Here is a 24,036-nt window from a genome sequence, read left to right on the forward strand (position 1 = left end):
TAGTCTCCTAAGCCCAAGGGTACCTGGGGGGGCTCAGTCGGTTAAGCATCTGCTCTCGGCTCAGGTCACGATCTCAGGGTCCTGGGATAGAGTCCCATGTTGGGCTCTCTGCTCGGTGGGGAATCTGCTTCTCCCTCTCCCTCTCTCTCTGTTCTTGTTCTCTCTCAAATAAATAAATAAATAAATAAAGTCTCCCAAGCCCAAAATCAAGGTGTTGGCATGTCTGTGTTCCTCACTGGAGGCTCAGGGGAATAGTGGGCTTCTAAACTTGTTCACATTGGGGCGCCTGGCTGGCTCAGGCGGTGGAGCATGTGACTCTGGACCTCGGGGTTATGAGTTTAAGCACCACGCTGGGTGCAGAGATTACTTAAAAATAAAGTCTGTAAAAAAAAAAAAGAAGGGGGGCGCCTGGGGGGCGCAGTCGTTTAAGCATCTGACTCTTAGTTTTGATTCAGGTCGTGATCTCAGGGTCGTGAGATCGAGCCTCGTGTCAGGCTCCATGCTCAGCAGAGAGTCTGCCTGAGATTCTCTCTCCCTCTCTCTCTGTGCCTCCCACTTGTGCTCTCTCTCTCTTTCTCTCTCAAAAATAAATAAATAAATCTTTAAAAAGGAGGAAATTGCCTTTCAGGTCCTAGGTTAGTAGTCCCTTCTGTCATGGATGGTGTTCAAGCTCTGACTCAAAACAGTCCCTTCTTTTGAGCCTTTGGGAGGCCTCTGGCTTCGTAGGCAATGTCTCCTTCTTTCATCTGTTCTCTGAGTTGTCTTCAGGTGTCTGGAGAAGCTTCATAAGCTGATCCATCTTCACCTAAAATAGCAAACTCAGCTTACAGCAGGGCTTGGGCACTCAAGGCACATACTGTCTTCCTCTTGTTTTAAGCCAATTTCCTACCCTCTCAAAGCCCCCATCTCCATGAGCAGTTTCCACTCTTCCCATTATGTCTGGTAGAGGCCTCAACTGGCAGCTCCAGGGTCAGACAGAAAGTATCCCAAAGGGCTCCTCAGGGGCTGCTCTGCTCATCCCTTCAGACTCTCTGGTGACTCACCAACGGTAAGTCCCCCAAAACTCGACTATCGCCACTGCAGATGGCTCCCAGGGGAAGTCACTGCACTTTCAGATTCAGGCAGTCATCCGAGGGTTGCTCCCAGAGCCAGGTTCAAGGGCTGTGGAAAAGCAGACCAAGAAACAAAGATCTGAAAAGGACAAGCAGTGAGATGGATGCAAATCTACTTTAATCCATTGGAATGGATTTCCTTGTAATCTCTCAATGCCCCAGATGGGGCAGGGCTTCTAGAAGGAAGGTAATATGCACTGTTACCTCTCTGTATCACGTAATAGACTTTACTTACTTTCCTTTGCTGCCACTCAGCCTCCATCCTTTCAGTTCCTTAAACTTTCCACCTCAGGACATTTGCTCTACCCTTGGCCTGCAATGCTTCTTCCTCTCTCTAACTTCTAGCCATCCTTCAGATTTATTTGAAATAACCTTTCCGGTGGGAAACAGTCTTGTACCCCCCCTGCTCTGGGTTGGGTCTCCCTTCTCTGCTATTCTTATCCTTCCATACCCTAAATGTAATTCTTTTCAGAATTAACTGATCATTTCTTCACATTCTGTCTCCCTATAGACTGCGAACTTCATGAGTGTGGGGACCATACCCATTACATTGCCTGGCATACACTGACCTCAGTAAATACTTGGTGAATGAATGAATGAGAAGGAAAATAGAAGCAAATAATTAATCATTCCTTCATCAGTGGTCGCTTAATAAATGTCAGGCACTGGAAATATCAAAACAAAATTCAACATAGCCCCCCCCAGTCAGGAAATCCACAGTTGAGTGCGTTCTGGGAAAGAAGAGTCTGGAGATTTGAGCAGGAGCAGGAAACTGGCGGAGGAGAGAAGTCCAGGCCACTAAGGCAGAGCACTTTCCATTTGCTTTGAGTTCTTGCCTTCGGATTGTGGAATAGGGCCTGCCTGGCCAGTTTTTGCCCCAAATGGCCACTTGGATTTCTGGAGAAAGTAAAAGTCTTCTTTGTCACCCTTAGTTACTGACCCCAAGAATCTGGTCCTCTTTCTCCACGCTGGCTTGCCCCTGGACTTTCTTATCAACTTTCCTGGGTTCTTGCATCCTCTTTCTCTTTTTGGCCCTGGTGGGTTTTTTTTATCATGCACTGGAGCCCACCCAGGTGGCCCCTTCCCTCTAGCTTGGGTCAGCTCATCACCCTGACAAAAACTGCATTTAAAGATTCATTATTTTATTTGCATATAAAAGGTAATCCTTTCTGCCCTTGGGCAATTTGTTTCTTGTATTCTCTCTTTAAAAATATTTAAGCCCCCTGTATTTGCATTTTAACACAGACTCTGCAGGTTCCATGTTTGGAGGTGGAGTCACCCCAAATCTCTCCATTTGCGTTTGGAGGTAAGGAAATGTTGCCTAGGAGGTTGCTCTGACATAGAACAATTCCAGATGCAAATTGATGTTCTTGGTTAGTTGGGGGTGGTGAGGGGTTGGCACACACAGCCCCCAAGCCTGGATCTTAAGCCCAGAGGGACTGACCCTTCCCTAATCACCAGCATGACTGAGAGTCTGTGGGGAAGTATTAGGGGGTCTTTGGTCAGTCTTGAAAAGTAAGTCCTAATTGTGGAGGTATTCTTTCTTTTTCTTTTTAAGATTTTATTTATTTGAGAGAGAGAGCATGCGAGAAAGCTCAAACAGGGGGAGCAGCAGAGGAGAGGGAGGAGCAGGCTCCCCACTGAGTAAGGAGCCCGGCTCGGGGCTCCATCCTAGGACTCCAGGATCATGACCCAAGACGAAGGCAGACACTTAACCGACTGAGCCACCCAGGTGCCCCTGTGGAGGTATTGTAAGCTCTATTTCAGGAATGTTTTGAGGACAGACATGGCCCTTTTCTCCCTCTTGACCCACCTCCTCCATTTGAAATGGTCTCTGGGGTAATATACCCTCAGCTTGGAACTTCTGGTGTATCACCATCCCCAGATTGTTTTCCTCCTGGGGACTTCAGTTTCTCTCCATAAATCAGAGCCGCAAGCACCTTTTCACCTGCATCTGGAGAGGGCAGGAAGGGGAGGCTTGGGCCTCAGACGCCACATGCCCACACCTCAGCTGGTTCCCTGGGCTCAGCCTGTGCCTGCGGTGCTTCTCCTTAGGGGAAGCTGCATGCGTGGAGGCGCTCCTTTCACTCCATGCTCTGGGAGCAGAGGAACCCAACATTGTCCTCTGAACTGCAGTGCCACGTTGGAAGCGTTGTCCCCAGAGAGTCCCCGAGGTCGGTGGTAAGCACAAGGGCTCTTGGAGATGGGTGGAGGAAACGTGATTATGTTTGAGGGAGGAGGATAGAGTGATGGGGGCAGAGGAGAGGGGGTGCTTTTCTCCTGTTCTCTCTACTTTCCCTTTCTCTTCTCTTCAGTTCAACAACCATCAGGCACCATTTAAAATGCCTTGAAATAAACCTTTATATTTGGAACTCTGCTCCGTTTGCCTTTGTTGACTTCCATCCCTGGTAAACCAGCACTGGGGAGCAGAAGAGTCTGGATGGGCCCCGTGTGGGATGAGGAAAGGAAAAATTCATGTCATTTCGTCCTCTGATGTCTCCCTCCTCCTTCCTCTGGATGTTGCTCGGGGTCATGTCAAAGCTCACCTCCGTTATGAAGCTGTCACCAGCTCCCCTCCTGACTCCCAAAGAATTTGGGTCTTTTATGTGTGTAGATAGTGCCATGGATTGCCATTTAACTTTTCCATGTGGACCTGTCACCTGAAATGCAGTGGTTTTTAGCTCTGGCTGCACAGGAGACTCACTAGGGAAGCTTTTAAAAAAAATACCAGCACCCAAGTCCCCAGCCCAGGGATTACAATTTAACTGGTCTGGGGCGGGGCTTAGATGTATGAGGCCTGTAAAAGTTTTCCAGGTAATGCTAATGTGCAGTCAAGGTTGAGAATTGGAGAGCTGGGCCCAGCCTTCTGTAGGGCTTTCTTATGTCTGCATGAATATGGAAACATTGACTTAAAAAGGACTTTGGAAAGCAAGTGGCCAGAGAGCCAATACTGGCCCCTGGGTAGTCATGGGGGAAGGGCAAATAGAAGTGTCCAGTAGGAAGGTGGTGAAGGCACGTGTGGTGGACGTCGTCAGCTCATTCTCCCAATGTGTGATGTATACATCTTGGTCAAGGAGACTGAGGTCCATGTGTAGTCCTTGTTCCAGAACCCCTCTGCCTTCCTAAAGATCCTTTGTGCGCCTTATTTATTTTTCACACTTTCTGTTTTCTTCCCCTGGAGGGCTTTAAATAAAGGGCAGGTGTACTATAGTGGTCCTACCTCAGCCACTGACTATGTGACCTGGATGGAGTTTATTCACTTCCCCGGACTTCAGGTTCCTCACCTGCCAAATGGTGATGAACAGCTTGCCCACCTCCCGAGGCTACCATGAGCATCACAAGAAGCCATCCCTGTCCTGGGTTGAGCCCACGCTACAGGCTCAGGGGATAGTGCTATCACTGTTTTACCTGGTCCCACCTCTTGGTGGCTACAGAACTGACTAGATGGATTGGCTATTGAAGCCTCGGGGCCTCAGTGTCCACACCCTCTACAGTAGGGACAATAATAGGTCCTTCACAGATTTGGAAGGCGTCAGGAGGTAAAGGGCAGAACACAAAAGAGCGGTCAGGAAGCACGGATTGTTGCCCTTCTCCCCGTGCCTCTGTCCCTCTGTGTCTCCTTGTGCAGGTGCCTCCCGTGATCCCCCTGAATAGTCATAGATTGGGAGGCTCTGGATGGAGCTTTAGGGCTAAAGAGGAGGTGGAGAGATATAGAACAGGGATAAGGAAGTGCACTTTGAGGATAAAAGACCTGCTTAAATCAGAGTAACAGAGACCGTCAAGGAACAGCCCTGAGCCTCTGTTACTGATGCTCCCTAAGTGACAAGAACTGAAGCCTGAAAGAGGTAAGGGAAACTGTGTGGCTTCTTTCATCCACTTACTCATCCACCGAGCAAACACTGATGGCATCGTTGTAATGTGCCAAGCACAGTGCTTGGTGAGCAAGAGCCCCTGTCATCAAAGAAGGTGCATCCTCGTGGTAGAAACACACAGGTACCTGGAAGATTTTGATGTGGTGTGAGTGCTAGGATAGGGGGCTGAGCATGGGAGGGTCACCTGACCAGCCCCTGACTTGGTTTTTGTCCTTGGGGAGGGGACCAAGACTTCTGAGAGTAAAGTCAGTGCAAGCTGAGATTGGAAAGTAGGAATTGGCCAGGCAAAGGGGAAGGAAAACCTTTCCACGTGAACATGTGCCAAGGCCTGGAGGCAACAGGAACCTGGCTTGTTCCGGGAGTGGCAAAGAATTTGGTGTGACTAGCAGGAGATTGTGGGGGTGAGCAATAAAACTAGCGAGGTGTTCTGGGAAACTTTCGGAGGGTTTTTAGAAGAGTAAAATGATCTGATTTGCTTTATTGACATCTCTCCTTCTGAGAGGAGAAAATCGTGGAAGAGCTTGTGCTTTACAGGTAGACGAACAGAATGGAATCCTTGGAGGAGGCAATACTCAGACAGGTGAGGATGCCTGGCTGGCTCAGTCAGTGGAGCGTGCAACTCTTGATCTCAGTTTGCAAGTTCGAGCCCCACGTTGGGCCTAGAGCTTACTTAAAAAAAATAGTCAGGTGGATGTCTGGTTTCCAAGGCAGTTGGCTCTTTCCCTTCTGTGTTCAAGAATAACACAGCCACCATCAGCCCAGGAAGTACAGGAAGTCCTACTGTTGCCCGGTCAACACATGGTAATAAAAGTCCTTCACCCCAAGAAGGCTAAGGTCCTCATGTCTATAGTAGAGAAAATGCTGGCTCAAATCACACAGTCACACTAGAGGACTTTCTTGTCTTTGGACTCAGAACCCACTTTGAAGGTAGTAAGACACGGGTATTGGCATGACTGAATCTCTGAACTATTCAGAGCAAAGGACCAGAGTACAGGCTCACAAGATATGACAGGTGTAATAAAGAAAGAACCACCACTCCACCCCCCCAAAAAGTAGGAAAAGAAAAATAAGAATGAAACAAAGAAAACTGTAGAGAGGGCAAAGGTAAATGTTGGTGCGTGCAAAGGGTGTGTTGGAGACTAGAAACAAAACAATGGAAAAATAGGTGACTCCAAGACAAGGCTTGGTTCCTAGAGATACTTCAGTGTTTCACCGAGGATGGATAAAATGAAATACAAACAAACAAGAACAGCCAGCCCAGGCTTATCCTAGGCTACCATGTGCGATTGTGCAGGATGAGCACTGCACAATTCTAGGGGGCGCCATTTACATCACTGACATAGACTTACCTATTTATTACAACAATTGTTCCGCAGATGGCATAGAAATAGGCCGTGCTTGTGAACGGCTGTGCTGACAGGCCATCCTTTACTAGACACTCTAATTTCATTTACCTGTTCTCCATTATACCAGGTTGAGAAGACCCAAGTGCCTACTACCTGCAACAAACACTCAGAATTTTCTTTTCCTCTCTACTTTTTCACTCATTCATTCATTCATTCATTCATGTGTTCATTCCTGCCTGCCCACTTGCTTGCCTGCAGCAAATGTTTTTGGGGCATCTACTCTGAGCTGGGCAGCGATATACCTAAAGGACACAGCAGTAACAACGCTTCAGAAAGCCCTCAAGCAGCTTTCAATCTAATATGAAGATGTAAATTAAACAATCATGGAAATATATAGATACAAAATTATAAATTGAGGTACATACTGCAAAGGAAAAGAAAAGGATATTATGAAGAGTGTACCAGAGGAACTCTATTTAGATGGCAGAGTGTTCACTGAAAGCTTCCCTGAGCAGAAGCATTTACACTGGGGTCTGAAGGATGAACAGGTGTTGGCCTGGTAGAGGAGGGGAGAGGCCATTCCAGGCAAAGGGCATCACATTGAAAACTCTTTGAAGAGCAAGGGTTCGCCACATGTGAAATGCTACAAGAAGGTTGGTCAGTGGGCAAAAGGGAGCAGGTGGGGAGAGGGTGGAGAGATAGTCCCAGGACCAGATAGAACATGGCCCTAGTAGGTCAAGAAAAGGACTTGGGTAGATTTTGACAGGTTTTCAGCAGGAAGGGACATGAGGGCCATGCTGAGATTTTGTGCTTTTAGATCTGGAAAATAAATAGAAAGGGGACAAAAGTGAAAGCTCTGGAAGTAGAGCAGATGAGAGATGCTGGAGCCTCGTGTTGCGATGGTGGAGCCAGAAGACATGGGTGACAGGGGAGCAGGCAGGGGCTGGTGAAGTTCTGGTGGGGGAGACATGGACGGCGTTGGTCAGCTCCTCATCTACAGGGGGAATCGGGTTTCTGACAGAAGCAACTAAGTGGATGGAGGTGCCATGTAATGAGGAGGAGAAAACTGGAAGAGGATCAGGTTTTGGGGAGAGGAGGTAAAAAGTCAGAATGAGTGAAGTTGGGTTTGAGAGATCAGAGTTTGCTCAGTTACTCTTTACAACATCAAGAGAGACATGAGCTTAAGGGCTTCTCTCCAGGGTATCCGTTTCAGTGTTTGCATCCCAACAAGAAGGACGGTAAAAACAAATATTTATTGAGCATCTACTGTGTGCCAACATTCTGTAAAGTACTGCAAAGTCAGCAAGGAACAAGGTAACATGGAAGGAAGAGGAATAAGTTCTGGGGATGTGACGTACAGCATGGTGACTATAGTTAACAACACTTCTCATTAAAGTTGTTCAGAGGTAAATCTCAGGTGTTCTCACCACACACACACACAATGGTAACTATGTGAGATGATGAATGTGTTAACTAACCTTATTATAGCAATTATTTCACAATATGTACATTTATCAAGTCATCATGTACAAATTAAACTTACAAATGTTATTTGTCAGTTATATGTTAGTAAAGCTGGAAAAAGTAAGTACATTTAGAAAAAGCTAACATGGAAAGCAGTAGAACAGAGTGGTGGAGAGCATGGTCCTTGGAGTTTGTCTGCCTGGCATCAAATATTTCACTGAGTGTGGGCTGTGCTTCTGAATCTGTAAATGGGCAGATTACTCACCTCACAGAGTTGCCCTGAGGACCACACCAGACAATGCTGCTAATGCATTTGAGCATAGTGTCTGGCACACAGTAAATGCTAAAGAAATGTTAACGATTTTTGAACATATATTTACTAAGTGTTGCAATCTAATGAATGGAGAAGCTAGACACTGAGCAAATAATTTCAAGAGTGATGAATTGTTGGATCCCTCCGTCTTACTTTTCAGAGTTTGCCTCTTAGAATCGTGACATGGCTCCTCCCCAGGAATTCTCCAGTCCTTGGTGAGTGACAATCTGTTGAGCTCTGCTGGGGTGTAACGTCTGTGGTTTGTGTGTGACCCCACTCATTTCTCCACACCACCGGTTCCTCGGCTGGCAGGCTCAGCAGCCGGAAGAACAGGAAGAAGGCAGTCTGACTGGGGCTAGGCATTCCTGCCCCTGGTTCAGGAGTCAGAATGTGCTACAGGGCTCACCCCTAGCCGCCCCCACACCAGCCATTCTGTGCTCTCCAGAGGCCGTGCACTTCAGGCCTTTTAGCATCTTCCTCCATATGCCTAATAGCTCTTTATACTGCTCTTCTTGATTTATTCTGTTTTAGGCGTGAGCTGCAGGCTTCCTGCTATAGAAGATTTAGGTCTCTCTCGGCACTGCCCCCTAGTTCTACCACCACACCCACATTTTTCTATCCCTCCGTTGTCCCAATGTATTTATATGATTTTGTTAGCTCTATATTCAGTGCTGTCCAAACGATCCTGTGTAGACACGGCTGAGCTATGTAGTTTGCTGTGATAACTTTCCCTTGTCACCACAGTTTGTATTTCATGGAATTAGTCATTGTTTTTTGTTCATTTGTTTTATTTAGTTTTCTGTCTTTTCCCCTTATTCATCCTCAGATTCTCTTCTCCGAAACTCCTAGTACAACCAAACATATTAGGCATTCTATTAATTTCATCTTGACAAATGCTTTCCCAGAGGCTCTTTTTTTTTTTTTTAAGATTTTATTTATTTGACAGAGAGAGACACAGCGAGAGAGGGAACACAAGCAGGGGGAGTGGGAGAGGGAGAAGCAGGCTCCCGCTGAGCAGGGAGTCGGACGCGGGGCTCGATCCCAGGACCCCGGGATCATGACCTGAGCCGAAGGCAGACGCCCAACCGACTGAGCCACCCAGGCGCCCCGTCCCAGAGGCTCTTTCACCAGGTCCAGCTTCTCCAGGACTGGCTGGCCCTCGGTGTGCAGCACCGATCCGGCCTTGGGATCTTCCTTCACGAAGCTAGAAACTTCCTCTGTCCCTTTCTTATGTTGGGTCTTCTGTCTCCTGGATCCCCTGAATTCCCTTTTTCTGGTTCACCCTCTTGTTTTAGATGACTCAGAGTTCTTTACTTTGTCCCCAGCCTTCTGCACTCTCACCGCGATGGCCTGGCCGGGGTTCATTGTCAGCCATCTGATGGGCCTCCTAAGGACCCTTTCGGTCTAGACTCACATGTCTTTCCATTCTAAGATATTTTCTTGAGCTATTGCTTTGGTTTTTGTCCACTCTGTTTTCTCTTTCTGGAACATGACGTTTTTATACCTTTGATTTTTTTTTTTTTGGCTGTTCATCCTTTAAAAAAATCTTTTCCCGGGGCACCCCGGTGGCTCAGTCGTTAAGCGTCTGCCTTCAGCTCAGGTCATGATCCCAGGGTCCTGGGATCAAGCTCTTTGTCAGGCTCCCTGCTTCTCCCTCTCCTTCTGCCCCTCCACTCATGCTCTCACTTTCTCAAATAAATAAATTAAAAATAATAATAATAATAAATTAAAAAATATTTTTCCTCCACTTTTTCTTTTCTTCGTCTTTTTGTTCTACCTTCTGGAAGATGTTGACTTCATCATTCAGTTTTTCTGTAGTTTTTCATTTTTACTATCCATCACTTGTGCCGAGTTAGTTTTCACTCTTTGACTATCCCTTCTTTATAACATCCTGTCCTTATTTCATGAGTATGGTATCTTCTCTTACGTCTCTGATACTAATATATTAGATGGAGTTTTCTTCTCTCTCCCATTCTCTTTCCTCCAAGATACTTTTTGCTCTGTCATAAAATAGCATACCTCAAATGTAGCGGCTCCTGGATGTCTACTTAAATTTAAGAGTGGGGTAGGGGCGCCTGGGTGGCTCAGTCTGGTTAAGCCTCTGCCTTCAACTCAGGTCATGATCTCAGGGTCGGGATCCCTGCTGAGCAGGGAGCCTGCTTCTCCCTCTCCTCCCACTCTGATCTCTGTTGCTATCTCTGTCTCTTTCTCTCTCAAATGAGTAAATAAAATATTAAAAAAAAGAGGTGCACCTGGGTGGCTCAGTCGTTAAGCATCTGCCTTCGGCTCAGGTCATGATCCCAGGGTCCTGGGATCGAGCCCCGCATCAGGCTCCCTGAGCGGCGGGGAGCCTGCTTCTCCCTCTCCCACTCCCCCTGCTTGTGTTCCTGCTCTCGCTATCTCTCTCTCTCTGTCAAATAAATAAATAAAATCTTAAAAAAAAACCTCTCATGCTCTCTGTCTCCCATTCTCTCTCTCAGATAAATAAATAAAATCTTTAAAAAAAATTAAATTAAAAAAATCTTAAAAAAAAAAGGAGTGGGATAATAAAAGGATGCTATAAGCCCTGTGTATGTGGGGGAGGGGTGGTTGTTGGCCATCTCTTGTGCTATAAAGTGATCTGGTAAGTCTCTGTCAGTATCTTTAGGGCGATTATCAGTGGCTGGTGAAAGCCCCAGGGGAGGCTTTTCCCTTTTCTTCACTCTGGGTATGAAACTGGTTGCTGACGTCTGAGAGACTAGTAGGGAAAAAGTCTTGTTAAGTGTGCAAAATTTCAGTATTATCTTCATTTTTAGTAGGGTACGCCATCCTTAACTAGGCTAGAAACTGTTTCTCTTCCCCCAAAGAAATCTGCAGTGCTCTGCTAAAGAGAGTTCGGAAAGAATGTCTGTAGCTCTAGGGGTTTTGTCTTTTTGTTTAAATGGTCTAGTTTGGAAGCGCCTGACTGGCTCAGTTGGTAGGACATGTGAATCTTGATCTAGGGATCGACGGTTCAAGCCCCATGTTGGATGTAGAGATTACTTAAAAAAATACAATCTTAAGGGGCACCTGGGTGGTGCAAATTGATTAAGCATCCGACTCTTGACTTCAGCTCAGGTCATGATCTCAGGGTCGTGAGATCGAGTCCCACATGGGGCTCCGTGCTGATCATGGAGCCTGTTTAAGATTCTCTCTCTCTCCCTCTGCCTCCTCTTCCACCTCTTGTGCTCTCTCTCTCCCTAAAAAAAAAAAAAGAGAGAGAGAGAGAGAAAGAAATATTTTCATGTGTATTATTTAACACACACAAACTTACTTGGTAAAAAACTTAGTAGGAAGTACATGTTATTCTTCCCTTGTTTCAGATAAAGGCATTAAGCTCATAGATGTTAAGAATTTTTTTTCAAAATCACACAGCAATTCCTTGAAAGAGCTAATTTTTTGCTTCCTGAAAAACTTTGGCTATTAAAAGCACAAGCTCCCAGTATCTAGAAAAATCATCTTATGCCCGATAATATCTGTTTCTGTGTCCCATCTTTGCGAATTGGGCTTTCCTCCAGGGATCAGCCCTTCTGTCTTGAGGGGTGCTCTCCCACACCAGTGGCTCCCCACCGCCTTGAAGACCTTCTGTTTCCTGGCTACCAGGGAAGGCTGTAGGTGGAAAGTGCAAGTCCAGCTGTGTGACCTTGGGCAAGTCACCAACCTCCATCCAGGTGCTTCAGTGCACTCACTGGTCAAGGACAGCTAGCAATATTCCCTACCTTATAAGATCACTGCAAGGATTAAATTAGTAAATATATATATAATTCTCAATAAATTTTAGCTATTATTACTTCATTTTTTTCAACTTTGGGATCAGAGAACCTTATTTATCTTCTATTGAAGTGGTATTTCCAGCACTTCAAATCTTCCACCATAGGTAACTCTCCTACAGTTTGCTGTAGGTTACATATAGCAATGTCATATAATTCATGATATTGATGGGAGAAAGCACTGTTTTAATGAAAATAGCTCTCAAATATTTTTGTAGCCATACACCATCTTTAATTCTGAAAACGTCTCCTTGTCTCCAGTTTTGGGGGCATAACCCGCCTATCCTATCAGACTTCATTCCATTTAGCTTAAGCTTTGAAATCACTAAAAAACACGTTGGTTCCCTTTTTCTACCCTGTAGATTTTTTAGATTCTGAAACAGGGCCAGTTCTGCTTCTGATGGTTGTCTTCAATAAAGCATAAAAAGCAGAGCCCTGTTCCATATTTTACGGTCTCTGCACTTGGCAGAATATCCTCCCAGAACGGCCTCACCCTTTTACACTGTGGTTTGCTGTTGTCAGATGGCAGACCGCTTCTGCTAGACGTGCTTACTGCCACACCCCCGAGGAGGCTGATGGCTCAGAAGGCCAAGACCGTTCGCAGGTCCTGCTGAGTCTCCTGGGTCTGACCCTGCTTCGCTTCACTGTTTCTGATCCTGGTGTGCGCCCCCAGCCATTCCCTCTCTGCTTCTGTCTCAACATCTGGGTCCTCCACTCCCCTGGCCCAAGTAGCTTCTGCCTGAGGCAATAACTCCAGCTTCAAGACCCACAGCCCTCCCCTGGCTCTGCACTTCCCTGCCAAGTTGTGAGCCGGAGTCTCCAGAGCCAGTCCTTTGCGATGTGGACATTAGCTCTTACTTTTAACCAAAGCTTTTGGAAAAAAAAAGCTTTACCTTTAGCTCTGCTCTAGTATCTTAAAAAATCTCCTAATGGTTTATGTTCAAAATTGGTGATTTTTCCCTTCCTACCCTTCTGTAGGTCAATTTGGTCTGTCTTTGCGGCTTGTTTGTTTCTTCTGATTGCACGGACTTAGAAAAAAAATTAATCTTGAACTTGTGATGAGGGAATTGCCAGTTCCTCTGTATTTTCACTTTTGGATTTCTTCTTGTTTATGAAACGGGTGACTTTTTTACTTTTTGGAGAAGATGATGACAAGGGGCCCCAAGGTTCCAGACGTTTAGGAACAGCAGAAGTGGAAGTGCTGGGAGTTTGTGGGTGTCTTTGGGGCAGAAGGCCTTGAGAGGGGGCTGGAAGGAGCTGTACTCGGCAAGTCTGTGGAGCAGGCGGGCGTGTATCGCAGAAGTCACTGGTACGGTCTCACATGACTTGGACGATGTGTCACAATAGTTATTTCTGATAGTAGTAATGGCTACTATTTCTTGAGAACTTACTATGCACCGGGCACTTTGCATACATTCTCACAGTGGACCCTGTGTAGTCATTGCTTTTATGACTTCCATTTGCAGATGAGGACAACAAAGTATAGAAAGTTTAAATAACACAGCCAAGGCCACACAGCTGCAAAAGGCCAGGCCAGGGTGCAAAGGTAGGCCTGACTCCAGCGTCTGGGTATCAGCGCCTGGTCCCACTCTGCTCTTCCTCCGGAGCCTTCTGCCTCTTGCTTTCTCGCCCGTCCTCCCCACCCCCTTGCTCTTGCCTCACACCTCCCTACTTCCTCAACCGTCCTGCCCCCAGATCTGTGTATTTCCCCCATAAATCATTTACCTTCTTTTATATCTACCTTTTCACCCTCTGTTCAGAAGGTTGCCCCACAATTCACAATCACATTTGGAGGAGAGCTATAATTCCCAAAGTTCATGAGCAGATTTTGGAGTGCCTCCTTGTGGTGCTTGTTGTCTAAAACTATGCTCTGGACCCTACAAAGACACCTCAAACACAAACACACACATATCCTCCCCCCAAACATATAGAAGCCCACACATGCGCATAAACTCACACAAACACGTAGACACACACAAACATGCATATAACTGCCTCACAAACACATACATGACCCCCACACGCACACACATGCACACGCATGTAAAGATGTACATAACCCCCACACAAATGCACATGACCACATACAAACACACACATAAATCGCTGCACGAGCACATAAGCGTGCACACACGCACACACACACGTAAACCCATACTCTCAGGCCCACTTGCTGCCTCAGCTCTGCCAGACCCTGTCTTCCTTGCCTCTCTTTAGGCCTGAGCAACATGAGGCTGGGAGGAAGTGAAACCTGCCCTGACAGGAAGTGAAAACAGGATGGTGAGCTTTTCTGGTGCTTCTGACACAGCTGTCGGGGGACTCAGCGAACAGTCTGCAGTTTCTGGAGCTGCTCTGAGGTACCTGGGATCCCCTGGGCTGGGAGTCTAGCTCGTGAGGTTATGGTAGGTAGCTGGGACGCTGGCACTTGGGCTCTGTTTACCTGCTGGCAGCCCTCCCTGCCCCCCACCTGAAGCGGGTTTGTGCCTTCCAGTGGGGAGGAAGAGCATAGCCTTGCTCCACAACAGGCTTTTGAAAGTGGTTGTGGACCTAAGGACATTGGCTCAGAGTCACAGGTGCACATGGTCTGTTTCTTTGTTCTTACTCTGGGACCAAACTAGAGAGTCTTCATGCACCCTCTTTTAAAAGTAAAAGACACTTTTCATGAGGAGAGAGATGAAGTAAATTTAGCAACAAGTGTTATAGGGATTATTTTTCCTGATGCTCAGCCAGCCTCAGCCAGGACCAGTGTTAGATAAAATTTTGTCTGTCAGACCAGGAAAAGTCCCTAGATGCTGGGCCACACAACTACTTCTGGGGTCTGCGGAGAGGACAGGGGTGGAGACTGTGGAACTTAGTGGCTTCTGCTATGTGTGAGTAAGGAGAGAGGGACAAGGGGCTAGGGCCGTTGATTGGAGGATACAGCATGGGATGGGTGGGAAGGTGACATAAATGTCACTCTCCTCTTTCAGCTGTTGGCAAACACTGTAGTCTGAAGAGAGATTCGAAGCCTTGATGAAGTCGCAGGGGTTTTTCAAAAGTCCAACTCTCTGATTAGGAAGGTACAGCCCCTACCATAGCTGTGGTATTAGAGTAAATAGTATCCAGTTCCTTCCGAAAATTCCCTCTTGGTAGCTGATGTAACTTAGAATAATTGAATGTTAGCCCTGGAAAGAACCTGGGATATATTGTGTTCCAATGATTAGCAAGCTTTTCACCTTTGTCATATCCCTGCATCTCTATTTACTTAATATCTTTCTTTAAAAAAAAAAAAGATTTTTATTTATTTATTTGAGAGAAGGATTGAGCCAGAGAGAGAGAGAGAGAGCACAAGCAGGGGGAGAGGGAAAGGGAGAAGCAGACTCCCCACTGAGCAGGGAGGCTGACATGGGACCCCATCCCAGGACCCTGAGATCATGACCTGAGCTGAAGGCAGATGCTTGACTGACTGAGACACCCAGGCACCCCTACTTAATATCTTTCTTTCAATTAACTTTTTAAAAAAATTTTTTATTCAACCTAAACATTGGTATCTTGTATCACTGATGATACCTGTATCACACTTTGAGGGCCACTGATCTAGTGTAATTCATCTTTTTCACAAGTGAGAAAACTGAGACCCATCAATATCAAGCAGTTTGCCCAAGGTCTCACGGTTAAAGACATACTAATTTGGGACTGATCTTGAGGTCTTCCAATTTATAGCCTTAATTCTTTCCAGGATACCGTATCATACTTTCAAGGATGCAGAAACAATTCCTATATATATATATATATATATATATATATTTAAATACTCTCTACACTCAACATGGGGCTCGAACTCACAACCCTGAGACCAAGAGTCACACGCTCCTCTGACTGAGCCAGCCAGGCGCCCCATAATTCTTAAATGTGATTCAAATAAATGACCTAACAAAGCCCTAACATAGTGCCTGGCATGAGGAGACCATTGGGGCAAGCTTCTTTCCTTCTGCCCTTAAATCCTTGCTCACTGCTAACCAGGACTAAGCTGCTCTCTGGAAGCTTTTAGCATCTTCTAGTGCTAATGTTCTGAAATATCAAGATGATATATCTTGGTGTGGCCATTGAGCAATTGTTGTGCTATGCTAGCAGCTCAACAAGCCTCATTAAACCAGGGATTCAGGTCTTCTTTTGTGGCCCAATTTCTTCTATTATTTATTTACTTTTTTTCTCTTCTTTTTTCTTTTTCCTTCTAATATGTCTGTTATTTGGGGTTGGGTTTCCTGAGCCAATAATCTTCTCATTTGTTTCTCTCTTATTTTGTCCTAATTTCTAAAAGAAATTCCATCTTGTAATATTGCTAGTAAATTTTTAAAATTTCAGCTTTTGTATTTTTAAAAAGATTTATTTATTTATTTGAGAGAGAGAGAGAATGTGGGGGGGGAGCAGAGGGCGAGGATTAGAGTATCTTTTTTTTTTTTTAATGATTTTTAAAATTTATTTGTTGGAGAGAGAGCACAAGAGAGCACAAGCAGGGGGGAGCAACAGGCAGAGGGAGAAGCAGGCTGCCCACTGAGCAGGGAGCCCGATGTGGGACTCAGTCCCAGACCCTGGGATCATGACCTGAGCTGAAGGCAGACGCTCAACCGACTGAGCCACCCAGACGCCCCAGGAGAGAGAATCTTAAGCAGATTCCTTACTGAGTGTGGAGCCTGGCGTAGGGCTCATTCTCAGAACACTGAGACCACGACTGAGCCAAAACCAAGAGTCGGACACTCAACCAACTGTGCCACCCAGGCGCCCCTCAGCTTTTGTATTTTTAATTTCTAAAAGCTCTTTCTCATTCTGTTTATTTTTTAATTAATTTATTTTTTTTTATTTTTTGAAAGAGAGAGTGAGAGCACAAGCAGGGGGAACAGCAGAGGGAGAGGGAGAAGCAGGCTCCCCGCTGAACAGGGAGCCGCACTCGGGGCTGGATCCCAGGACCCTGGGCTCATGACCTGAGCTGAAGGCAGACGCTTAACCAACTGAGCCACTTAGGTGCCCCTATTTTTTTTTAATTTTTAGGTCATCTCTACACCCAATGTGGGGCTTGAACTCACAGCCCTGAGACCAAGAGTTGCATGCTCTACAGACTGAGCCAGCTGGCCCAAATATAAAAAATTATATTTTTTTAATAATTCCCTGTAGTTGTTTTATGGACACAGTATCTTTTTGTATCCTTCTTAGGATATTAAGTATGGCTCTTTTGAATTTTTCTTTTATTTCCTGCATTGTCTCTCTTTCCCTTTGTTTCCTTCTCTCCGTGTTTTTTTTTTTTTTTCTTAAGTTTCTTTACCATGTTGGAGGCTTTCTTTATATGCCTTGTGATATGTTGCTCTCTGACGATATTAAAAAGTGAAACACTGAAAATCTGATTGCAGTGTCCTCCTCCATGTGTGAACAGGGCTCGCTAACTGAAAAGATCCACTTTTTTCAAGGACGGCTCATGGTGACTTATTATTTGGGAAACCCCTTCCGGTCTGTACCTGCAAGTCTTTTCTCTGCGGCCTTGGAGAATCCTTCAGTGTGCTGCCTCCTGGTAATCTGAGAACAGAGTGGGAGAAGGAAAATCAGAGTTTGACATTTAAATCTGTAAATTTTCATTGACCTACTCCCTTCTTTAGCCCTGTTGGGTTTCTATCTGAGCAATTTCCTCTTCCAGGCATCCCAATGTCCGTGGGTGGCCCGCCAGGGCGGCCAGCCCTGCTCTCCCTGCTTTTGGTGGCCGCGATGCCTTTTTCCTGCTCAGCCATACCCATAGATGAAGCACGGACGCAGCTGTTGATGAGAGAGAAGATGATGCAGCTGGGGGGGCAGCTGGTGCTGACCGAGCAGGAGGAGCTGGCCAATGGGAGGCTCATGGCCCTCAAAAAGGCTGAGGTGGCTCAAGCCGTGAAGAGCCAGAATTTCCCTCCCAGCATGCACTTCTTCCAGGCCAAGGATCTCATCGAGAAAAGTGAGGTGTTTAATCTCCTGAAGAAGATGCCAAAAGGTAGAGGCTTGGAGAGGGTGGTTTGGGGGTGCTGGGCAGGTAGGGGGAACGAAACTTGGAGCTGGCATTGTTACTGGAGCTGGTGTTCTTTTTTTTTTTTTTTTATTTGCCAGAGAGAATGAGAGAGAGCACGAGAGGGAGGAGGGTCAGAGGGAGAAGCAGACTCCCTGCTAAGCAGGGAGCCCGATGCGGGACTCGATCCCGGGACTCCAGGATCATGACCTGAGCCGGAGGCAGTTGCTTAACCAACTGAGCCACCCAGGCGCCCCTGGAGCTGGTGTTCTAAAGGGAGCTGTGAGGAGCACGTGGCTGGTTCAGCCCGTAGAGCGTGCAACTCTTTTTTTTTTTAAGCCTAAGAGTGACAAGTAAATGCCATGTGAAATCCTGATTTATTTATTTTTACTTTTTAAAAGATTTTATTTATTTATTTGACACACAGAGAGATAGAGCAGCAGGAGAGGGAGAAACAGGCTCCCCGCAGAGCAGGGAGCCCGATGCGGGACTCGATCCCAAGACCCTGGGATCATGACCTGAGCTGAAAGCAGATGCTTAACCAACTGAGCCACCCAGGCGTCCCGAGCGTGCAATTCTTGATCTCAGGGTTGTGAGTTCAAGCCCCATATTGGGTGGGGAGCCTACTTTAAAAAATAATGATAAATAAAATAAAAATAAATAAATGGAGCGGCGAGAACCCCACTCTACACCTTTGTTCTTCCTTGGCAAACTGGGAAGGGCGTGGTCCAAAGTGGCTGCTGGTTTACCCTGGAAACCAAAAGCCCTGCTTGGGAGGGGACTCTGCCTCAGAGAGACAGGAGGGAGTGGGGGCTGGGCATTACCGTCTTCCCTGAGGAAGCGGATGTATCCGCACACAAGGGAGTATCTGGGCCCAATAGGACCTACTGCTCCCTTCACGTCTTTTCTCCCATCTGCCTCTTCTGCCCTTTCTCAGTGGCTAAGGTACCCAACAGGGTATGGTATGAGTGAGCATCTTGTATAAACGCATTTCTAGTATGGTATGTCTATAGTATATTTACATTTCTTTTTTTTTTTTTAAGATTTTATTTATTTGAGAAAAATAAGATTTTATTTGTGCGCGTGAGAGAGCACAAGCAGTGGAGAGGAAGAAGCAGGCTGCCCATCAAGCAGGGAACATGATGCGGGGCTCAATCCCAGGACCCTGGGATCATGACCTGAGCCGAAGGCAGATGCTTAATCAACTGAGCCACCCAGGCGCCCCAGTATATTTATATTTCTATGAATAATAAAATAATTACAATCCTGCACATGCAAATAGCAGTTTGCAGCTTACAAGGGTTTTTCTTTTCTTTTTTTAAAGATTTGTTTAGGTGTGCCTGGGTGGCTCAGTCTGTTAAGCATCTGCCTTCAGCTCAGTTCATGATCCCAGGGTCCTGGGATTGATCGCCTCATTGGGCTCCCTGCTCAGCAGGGAGTCTGCCTGTCCCTCTCCCTCTGCCCCTCTCCCTCCCCCGTGCTCACTTGTGCGCATGCTCTCTCTCTCTGCCTCAAATAAATAAATGAATCTTTGTTTGAGAGAGAAAGCATGCACGCATGTGTAGGAGTGTGGGGAGGGGCAGAGGGAGAGAATTGCAAGCAGACTCCCTGCTGAGCACAGAGCCCAATGTGGGGTTCCATCTCACCGCCCCATGAGATCATGACCTGAGCTGAAACCAAGAGTTGGACGCTTAACCAGCTGAGCTATCTAGGCACCCCAAGGGCTTTTCTGTACCTCTTTTATTTTAATGTTATAAATAAAGAGACTAAACAAAAAAACTGTCAAGTTGGTAAAGTAACCTCTCCACTTGATGGAGAACATAAGGTTTAGACAGGGTGACCTGCCAAAGCTCACACAGCTGGGACCCCTAAGCGGCCAGTGTCAAGGCCAGGTGCTAAGATGGAGCAAGAAGAGCAGAGGGACAGTGTATACTGTGCCTTGAGGAGCTCGGTAGTTGAAATTGGTGTCAGCTCTGAAAGAAGCATGGGGCATTGAAGGCAAACCTGTGGGCCAGGAGCTGCCTAGATGCTGGCTGGAAGCAGGGAATGCAAAGGCGGTGTGTCGGGCGTCGGGGAGCAGGCTGAGAGGATCAGGACCAGGTGGGGGCAGGGGCTGAGGCTCCTTCCTATTACAACCTTTCACGCAGTGTTGGGTGGTGAGATGGAGTCCAACTTGAACCCCAGTCTTCTGAATCCAAGCCTGATGCTCCCCTGCCCCATCGGGGTGCCTCTCTTGAATGAGGTCACCATGCTTCTTACTAGCGAGGGAAGCTCCCTTCCTACACCAGAGCAGGGAAGGCTGTGGCCAGCCCAGGAAGACAAAGGCACACAGAGGCCTAGAAGGTCTTTGCGCCAGAGTGGGGATGGTGCATCGTGGGCATTTCCAAGGAACTCTGCCAGATAGACATCCTTGTGCTTCTCACTTCTTGTCCAGCTACACTGTCCTCACGGTCCCTGTGCCCTGGAATGTGGACTTCACCTCTTTTGCTTCACTCTCACCCCATCCTTCTTCCCTTTCCAGGGGCTGCCTTACATGTCCATGACTTCGGCATCCTGAGCATGAACTGGCTGGTGAAAAATGTCACCTATAGGCCCCACTGCCACTTCTGTATCACCCCGAAGGGGGCCCTGAAGTTCAAATTTGCTTATCCAACACCCCCCACCCCAATGCCAGCAGAGTGTTCAGAGTGGGTTTTGCTGGAGAAATATCGAAAGGAGATGCAGAACGTCACTGAGTTTGACAACGGGTGAGTGTGGCTGGGAAGGGATGTGTCTCGTCCATTATAAGTAGTGGGTGGTGTGCAGGTGTGTCTTCCTTGGTACAAACCCATATATGCAAATCTGGCCTTAAAAAAACTCAGGAAAAAAAAAAAACCAGAAAAAAAAAAAAACTCAGGAGGCTTTTTCTTTTAACTTTACAAGATACTTTGCTTCACAAAAGCATTCAAATAGCAGTTCCTGGTTCAGTTAAAATCCAATTTGATCTGTAAGAGGTATTAACAGTAACACTGTTGTTGCATCAGATGAAATTTGTCTAAATGCTTGATATCAGAAAGATGAAAAGCTCCCAGCTCCTGGAATAATGACAGTGCATTTGTGGGTGAAACACCTTGAAAACATGATGAAGCAACTTCCTAACACACTTGTAAAGTGATATTATAAGTAATAACTCTTTTCATCATAGAACCATCTATAGAGTGCTTTTGTGAGCTTACTTCCCTTTACGAATAAGAAACGTGAAGCTCAGCACAGTTAAGGAAGCTGCCCAAGGCCACACAGCTAGTATGTGGCTACTCAGGGGCGAAGCCTGGGTCATGTAGTCCCCGTATTTCCATCATACCTCCTGTATTAGCTTGCTGGGGCTGCCATAACAGAATACTACAGACCAGGTGGCTTAAACAATAGAAATTTATTTTCTCACTGGTTTGGAAGCTAGACGTTCAAGATCAAGATCCTGGCAAGTTTGGTCTCTCCTGAGGCCTCTGTCCTTGGCTTACAGACAGTGTGTCCTCACATGGCCTTTCCTCTGTGTGTGTGTGCACTCCTGGTGTCCCTGACACCAGTCCTATTCTATGTCGGCCCCACCCTTATGACCTCATTTAACCTTAATTACCACCAGAAAGGCCCTATCTCCAAATATAGTCATATTGAGGGTGAGGACTTCAACATATGGATTTTAGAGGGATACAGTTTGGTGCATAACGCCCCTCGAAGAGAGCTTGATCTAGGATGTAAGTACAATGGGGTCAGACTGGCTAAGCATATGGAGGGGGTAGGAGAGCCTGGTTGGTGGGAACATCCCGCCTGAGCTGGGTCCTGAGGAGCACAAAGTGGGTCTCATGGAGGGGCCTCCACCAGAGAACCCAGTGTGCTTCTCCTGGCTTCTCATCATTGTTCACTATGATGCATCTGGGTTTGCTTCTGGCGGGAGAAGCAAGGTGGGCAGGAATCCTGCAGGCACCTGAAGGTGATGGCTTGAAACACACCTCCTCAATTTACCCCCTTTGTGTCCTGAACAGACTGCTAAAGAATTTCACTTTGATGACTGAGAACCCCGATGTGGATTATGCAAACCAAAATATTGTCTGGTCCAAGTTTCAAACGATCTTCTTCACAATCTCTGGCCTTGTCCACTATGCACCAGTGTTCAGAGACTATGTCTTCCAGGCCCTGGAGGAGTTCTACCAGGACAATGTGCTCTACCTAGAGCTCAGAGCCATGCTGTTCCCGGTAAGCCCACCTCTTTCCTCTGCTCTGGCTTGACTTTCAGATCTCACCCTGTAGGTCTTCACAGGCTCCCCACCCTTGTACTGGTATAGGACTGGATGCTGGTTTTATCCCAAACGGGACATGTGTCTTTCCAGGGGCCCCCATGAGCAAGGAAACCTGCACTGTACTTGGCTGATCCCTGCAAAACTAAACATCCACCTTGTACCCCCTTCTCTCATGACCCCCACTTCTCACCTCCTGGATATACTGTGCCTCCTGGATGCTCAGGGTTCCCTGGCCTTGGACTCTGAGCAGTGCCTCATGCCTGGACCTTTCTTGACCTGTCTCCTTTCATATCAAAATTTAGCTTCTCAGAGTCTCTCAAGACTATGCTGTTGGTCTTGGGACAGCTGATGGGTCTGGTGAATGGATCACCCTGGTAGCACTGGGGAGAACGGATTGCAGTGTGAGGGTTGCCCAGACTGAGCAAGGTGGGGATGGAGGCTAGGAGAGCAGGGAAAAGCAGGTGTGAGATGACAAGGCCAGGGGGGACAGGAGCAACGAGGGGGAAGAGATGTGCAATGTGCTGAAGGAGGACTCTAGAGGTCTTTCTGACTGACCACGTGGGGGTGGCCACTATGGTGACTGGCTGGCGTTGGACTTGAGTTGAGTTAACTGGTGGTGACATTGATGGAGATGAGGAAGTAAGAGGAGGAGAAGGATGGGGAGGGAGAATAGAAATTTTGGTTTTTTTTTTTTTAATTTTATTCATTTATTTGACAGGGAGAGACACAGTGAGAGAGGGAACAGAAGCAGGGGGAGAGAGAGGGAGAAGCAGGCCTCCCGCAGAGCAGGGATCCCGACGCGGGGCTCGATACCGGGACCCTGGGATCATGACCTGAGCCGAAGGCAGATGCTTAACGACTGAGCCACCCAGGCGCCCCAAGAAATTTTTGTTCTGAACCTGTAGAGTTGGAGGTGTCTATGAGACAGCCCTATGAAGATGTCTAGGAAGTGGTTGAATATGTGACTTTGGAGCCCAGAGGACAGTTCTAGCCTGGAAACAGATATTTGACATCTGTCTGCAGAAAGGTAATCCTTAAAACTGTCAGAGGGATGAGGTTCCCATAGAAGCTGTGAGTTGGAAAGAGGAGCGGGCCAAGAAAGGGGCCCTGCAAACAGAAATAGGATAGAAAATTCACAAAATGGGCTGAGGAGGAGCCATTATAGAAGGAGAGAGTGAGGATGGTCTCCCCGTTAGGGGACGCCTTATTGAGGAGAAAGCCCCAGGTGATCAGATACTCCTGGACCATTCCTTTGGGATGTCTGTTGGACAAAACTTCCCTGAAGTTTTCTGGGAGGGATTTGGGTGTTGTGGGAGTGGGCAGGATTTCTGAATGTTCCGTTTGGTGGGCTCACAAAGAGTTTGAGCTGGGTGAAGATTTTAAGTGGCTTGGAGAACATGACCTTTGTGTAGAGCTCTCCCCTATATTGTATCCTAACTAGTCTGCTTATTCATTGAAATATTTGTTGAGCATACCAATGCCATGGTGAATGACCTTCAAGTTTGTGGCAAGGCCCACAGGGTGGCATCATTTTGGCTTTGTTACCATATTCCATGGTCTTTATACGCTCAGAAATGTTATTCTTTGTACACTCAGAAGTGATAGAACTCCAGACTGAAACATATTGACCAAATTCATAAGAGATAGAAGTATAAATAAGAGGGGCGCCTGGGTGGCTCAGTTGGTTAAGCGACTGCCTTCGGCTCAGGTCATGATCCTGGAGTCCCTGGATCGAGTCCCGCATCGGGCTCCCTGCTCGGCGGGGAGTCTGCTTCTCCCTCTGACCCTCCCCCCTCTCATGTGCTTGCTCTCTCTCATTCTCTCTCTCTCAAATAAATAAATAAAATCTTTAAAAAAAAA

At 46.8% G+C, this 24,036-nt stretch overlaps 1 protein-coding gene across 6 annotated transcripts in view; it reads left to right on the forward strand.

Annotated features, from left to right (window-relative positions):
• Positions 1 to 14,151: 14,151 nt before the first annotated feature.
• Positions 14,152 to 24,036, forward strand: part of ADA2 (adenosine deaminase 2) — a 28,120-nt gene continuing 18,235 nt past the window's right edge. The window contains exons 1-4 of one of the 6 annotated variants that reach the window (XM_006748532.3): positions 14,152 to 14,252; positions 17,561 to 17,890; positions 20,424 to 20,649; positions 21,922 to 22,132. In XM_006748532.3, coding sequence (XP_006748595.1) covers positions 17,569 to 17,890; positions 20,424 to 20,649; positions 21,922 to 22,132 — 759 coding nt within the window. In that variant the 5' untranslated portion in view covers positions 14,152 to 14,252; positions 17,561 to 17,568. Of the gene's footprint in view, positions 14,298 to 14,319; positions 17,891 to 20,423; positions 20,650 to 21,921; positions 22,133 to 24,036 lie in introns of those variants that run through there. The other 5 variants (XM_031019566.2, XM_081820929.1, XM_031019567.2 and 2 more) reach the window with 5 other exon arrangements.

This window comes from Leptonychotes weddellii, chromosome 5, assembly GCF_054177405.1.
Source record: "Leptonychotes weddellii isolate Sample4059 chromosome 5, ASM5417740v2, whole genome shotgun sequence".
In the NCBI taxonomy this organism is placed as follows: domain Eukaryota; kingdom Metazoa; phylum Chordata; class Mammalia; order Carnivora; family Phocidae; genus Leptonychotes; species Leptonychotes weddellii.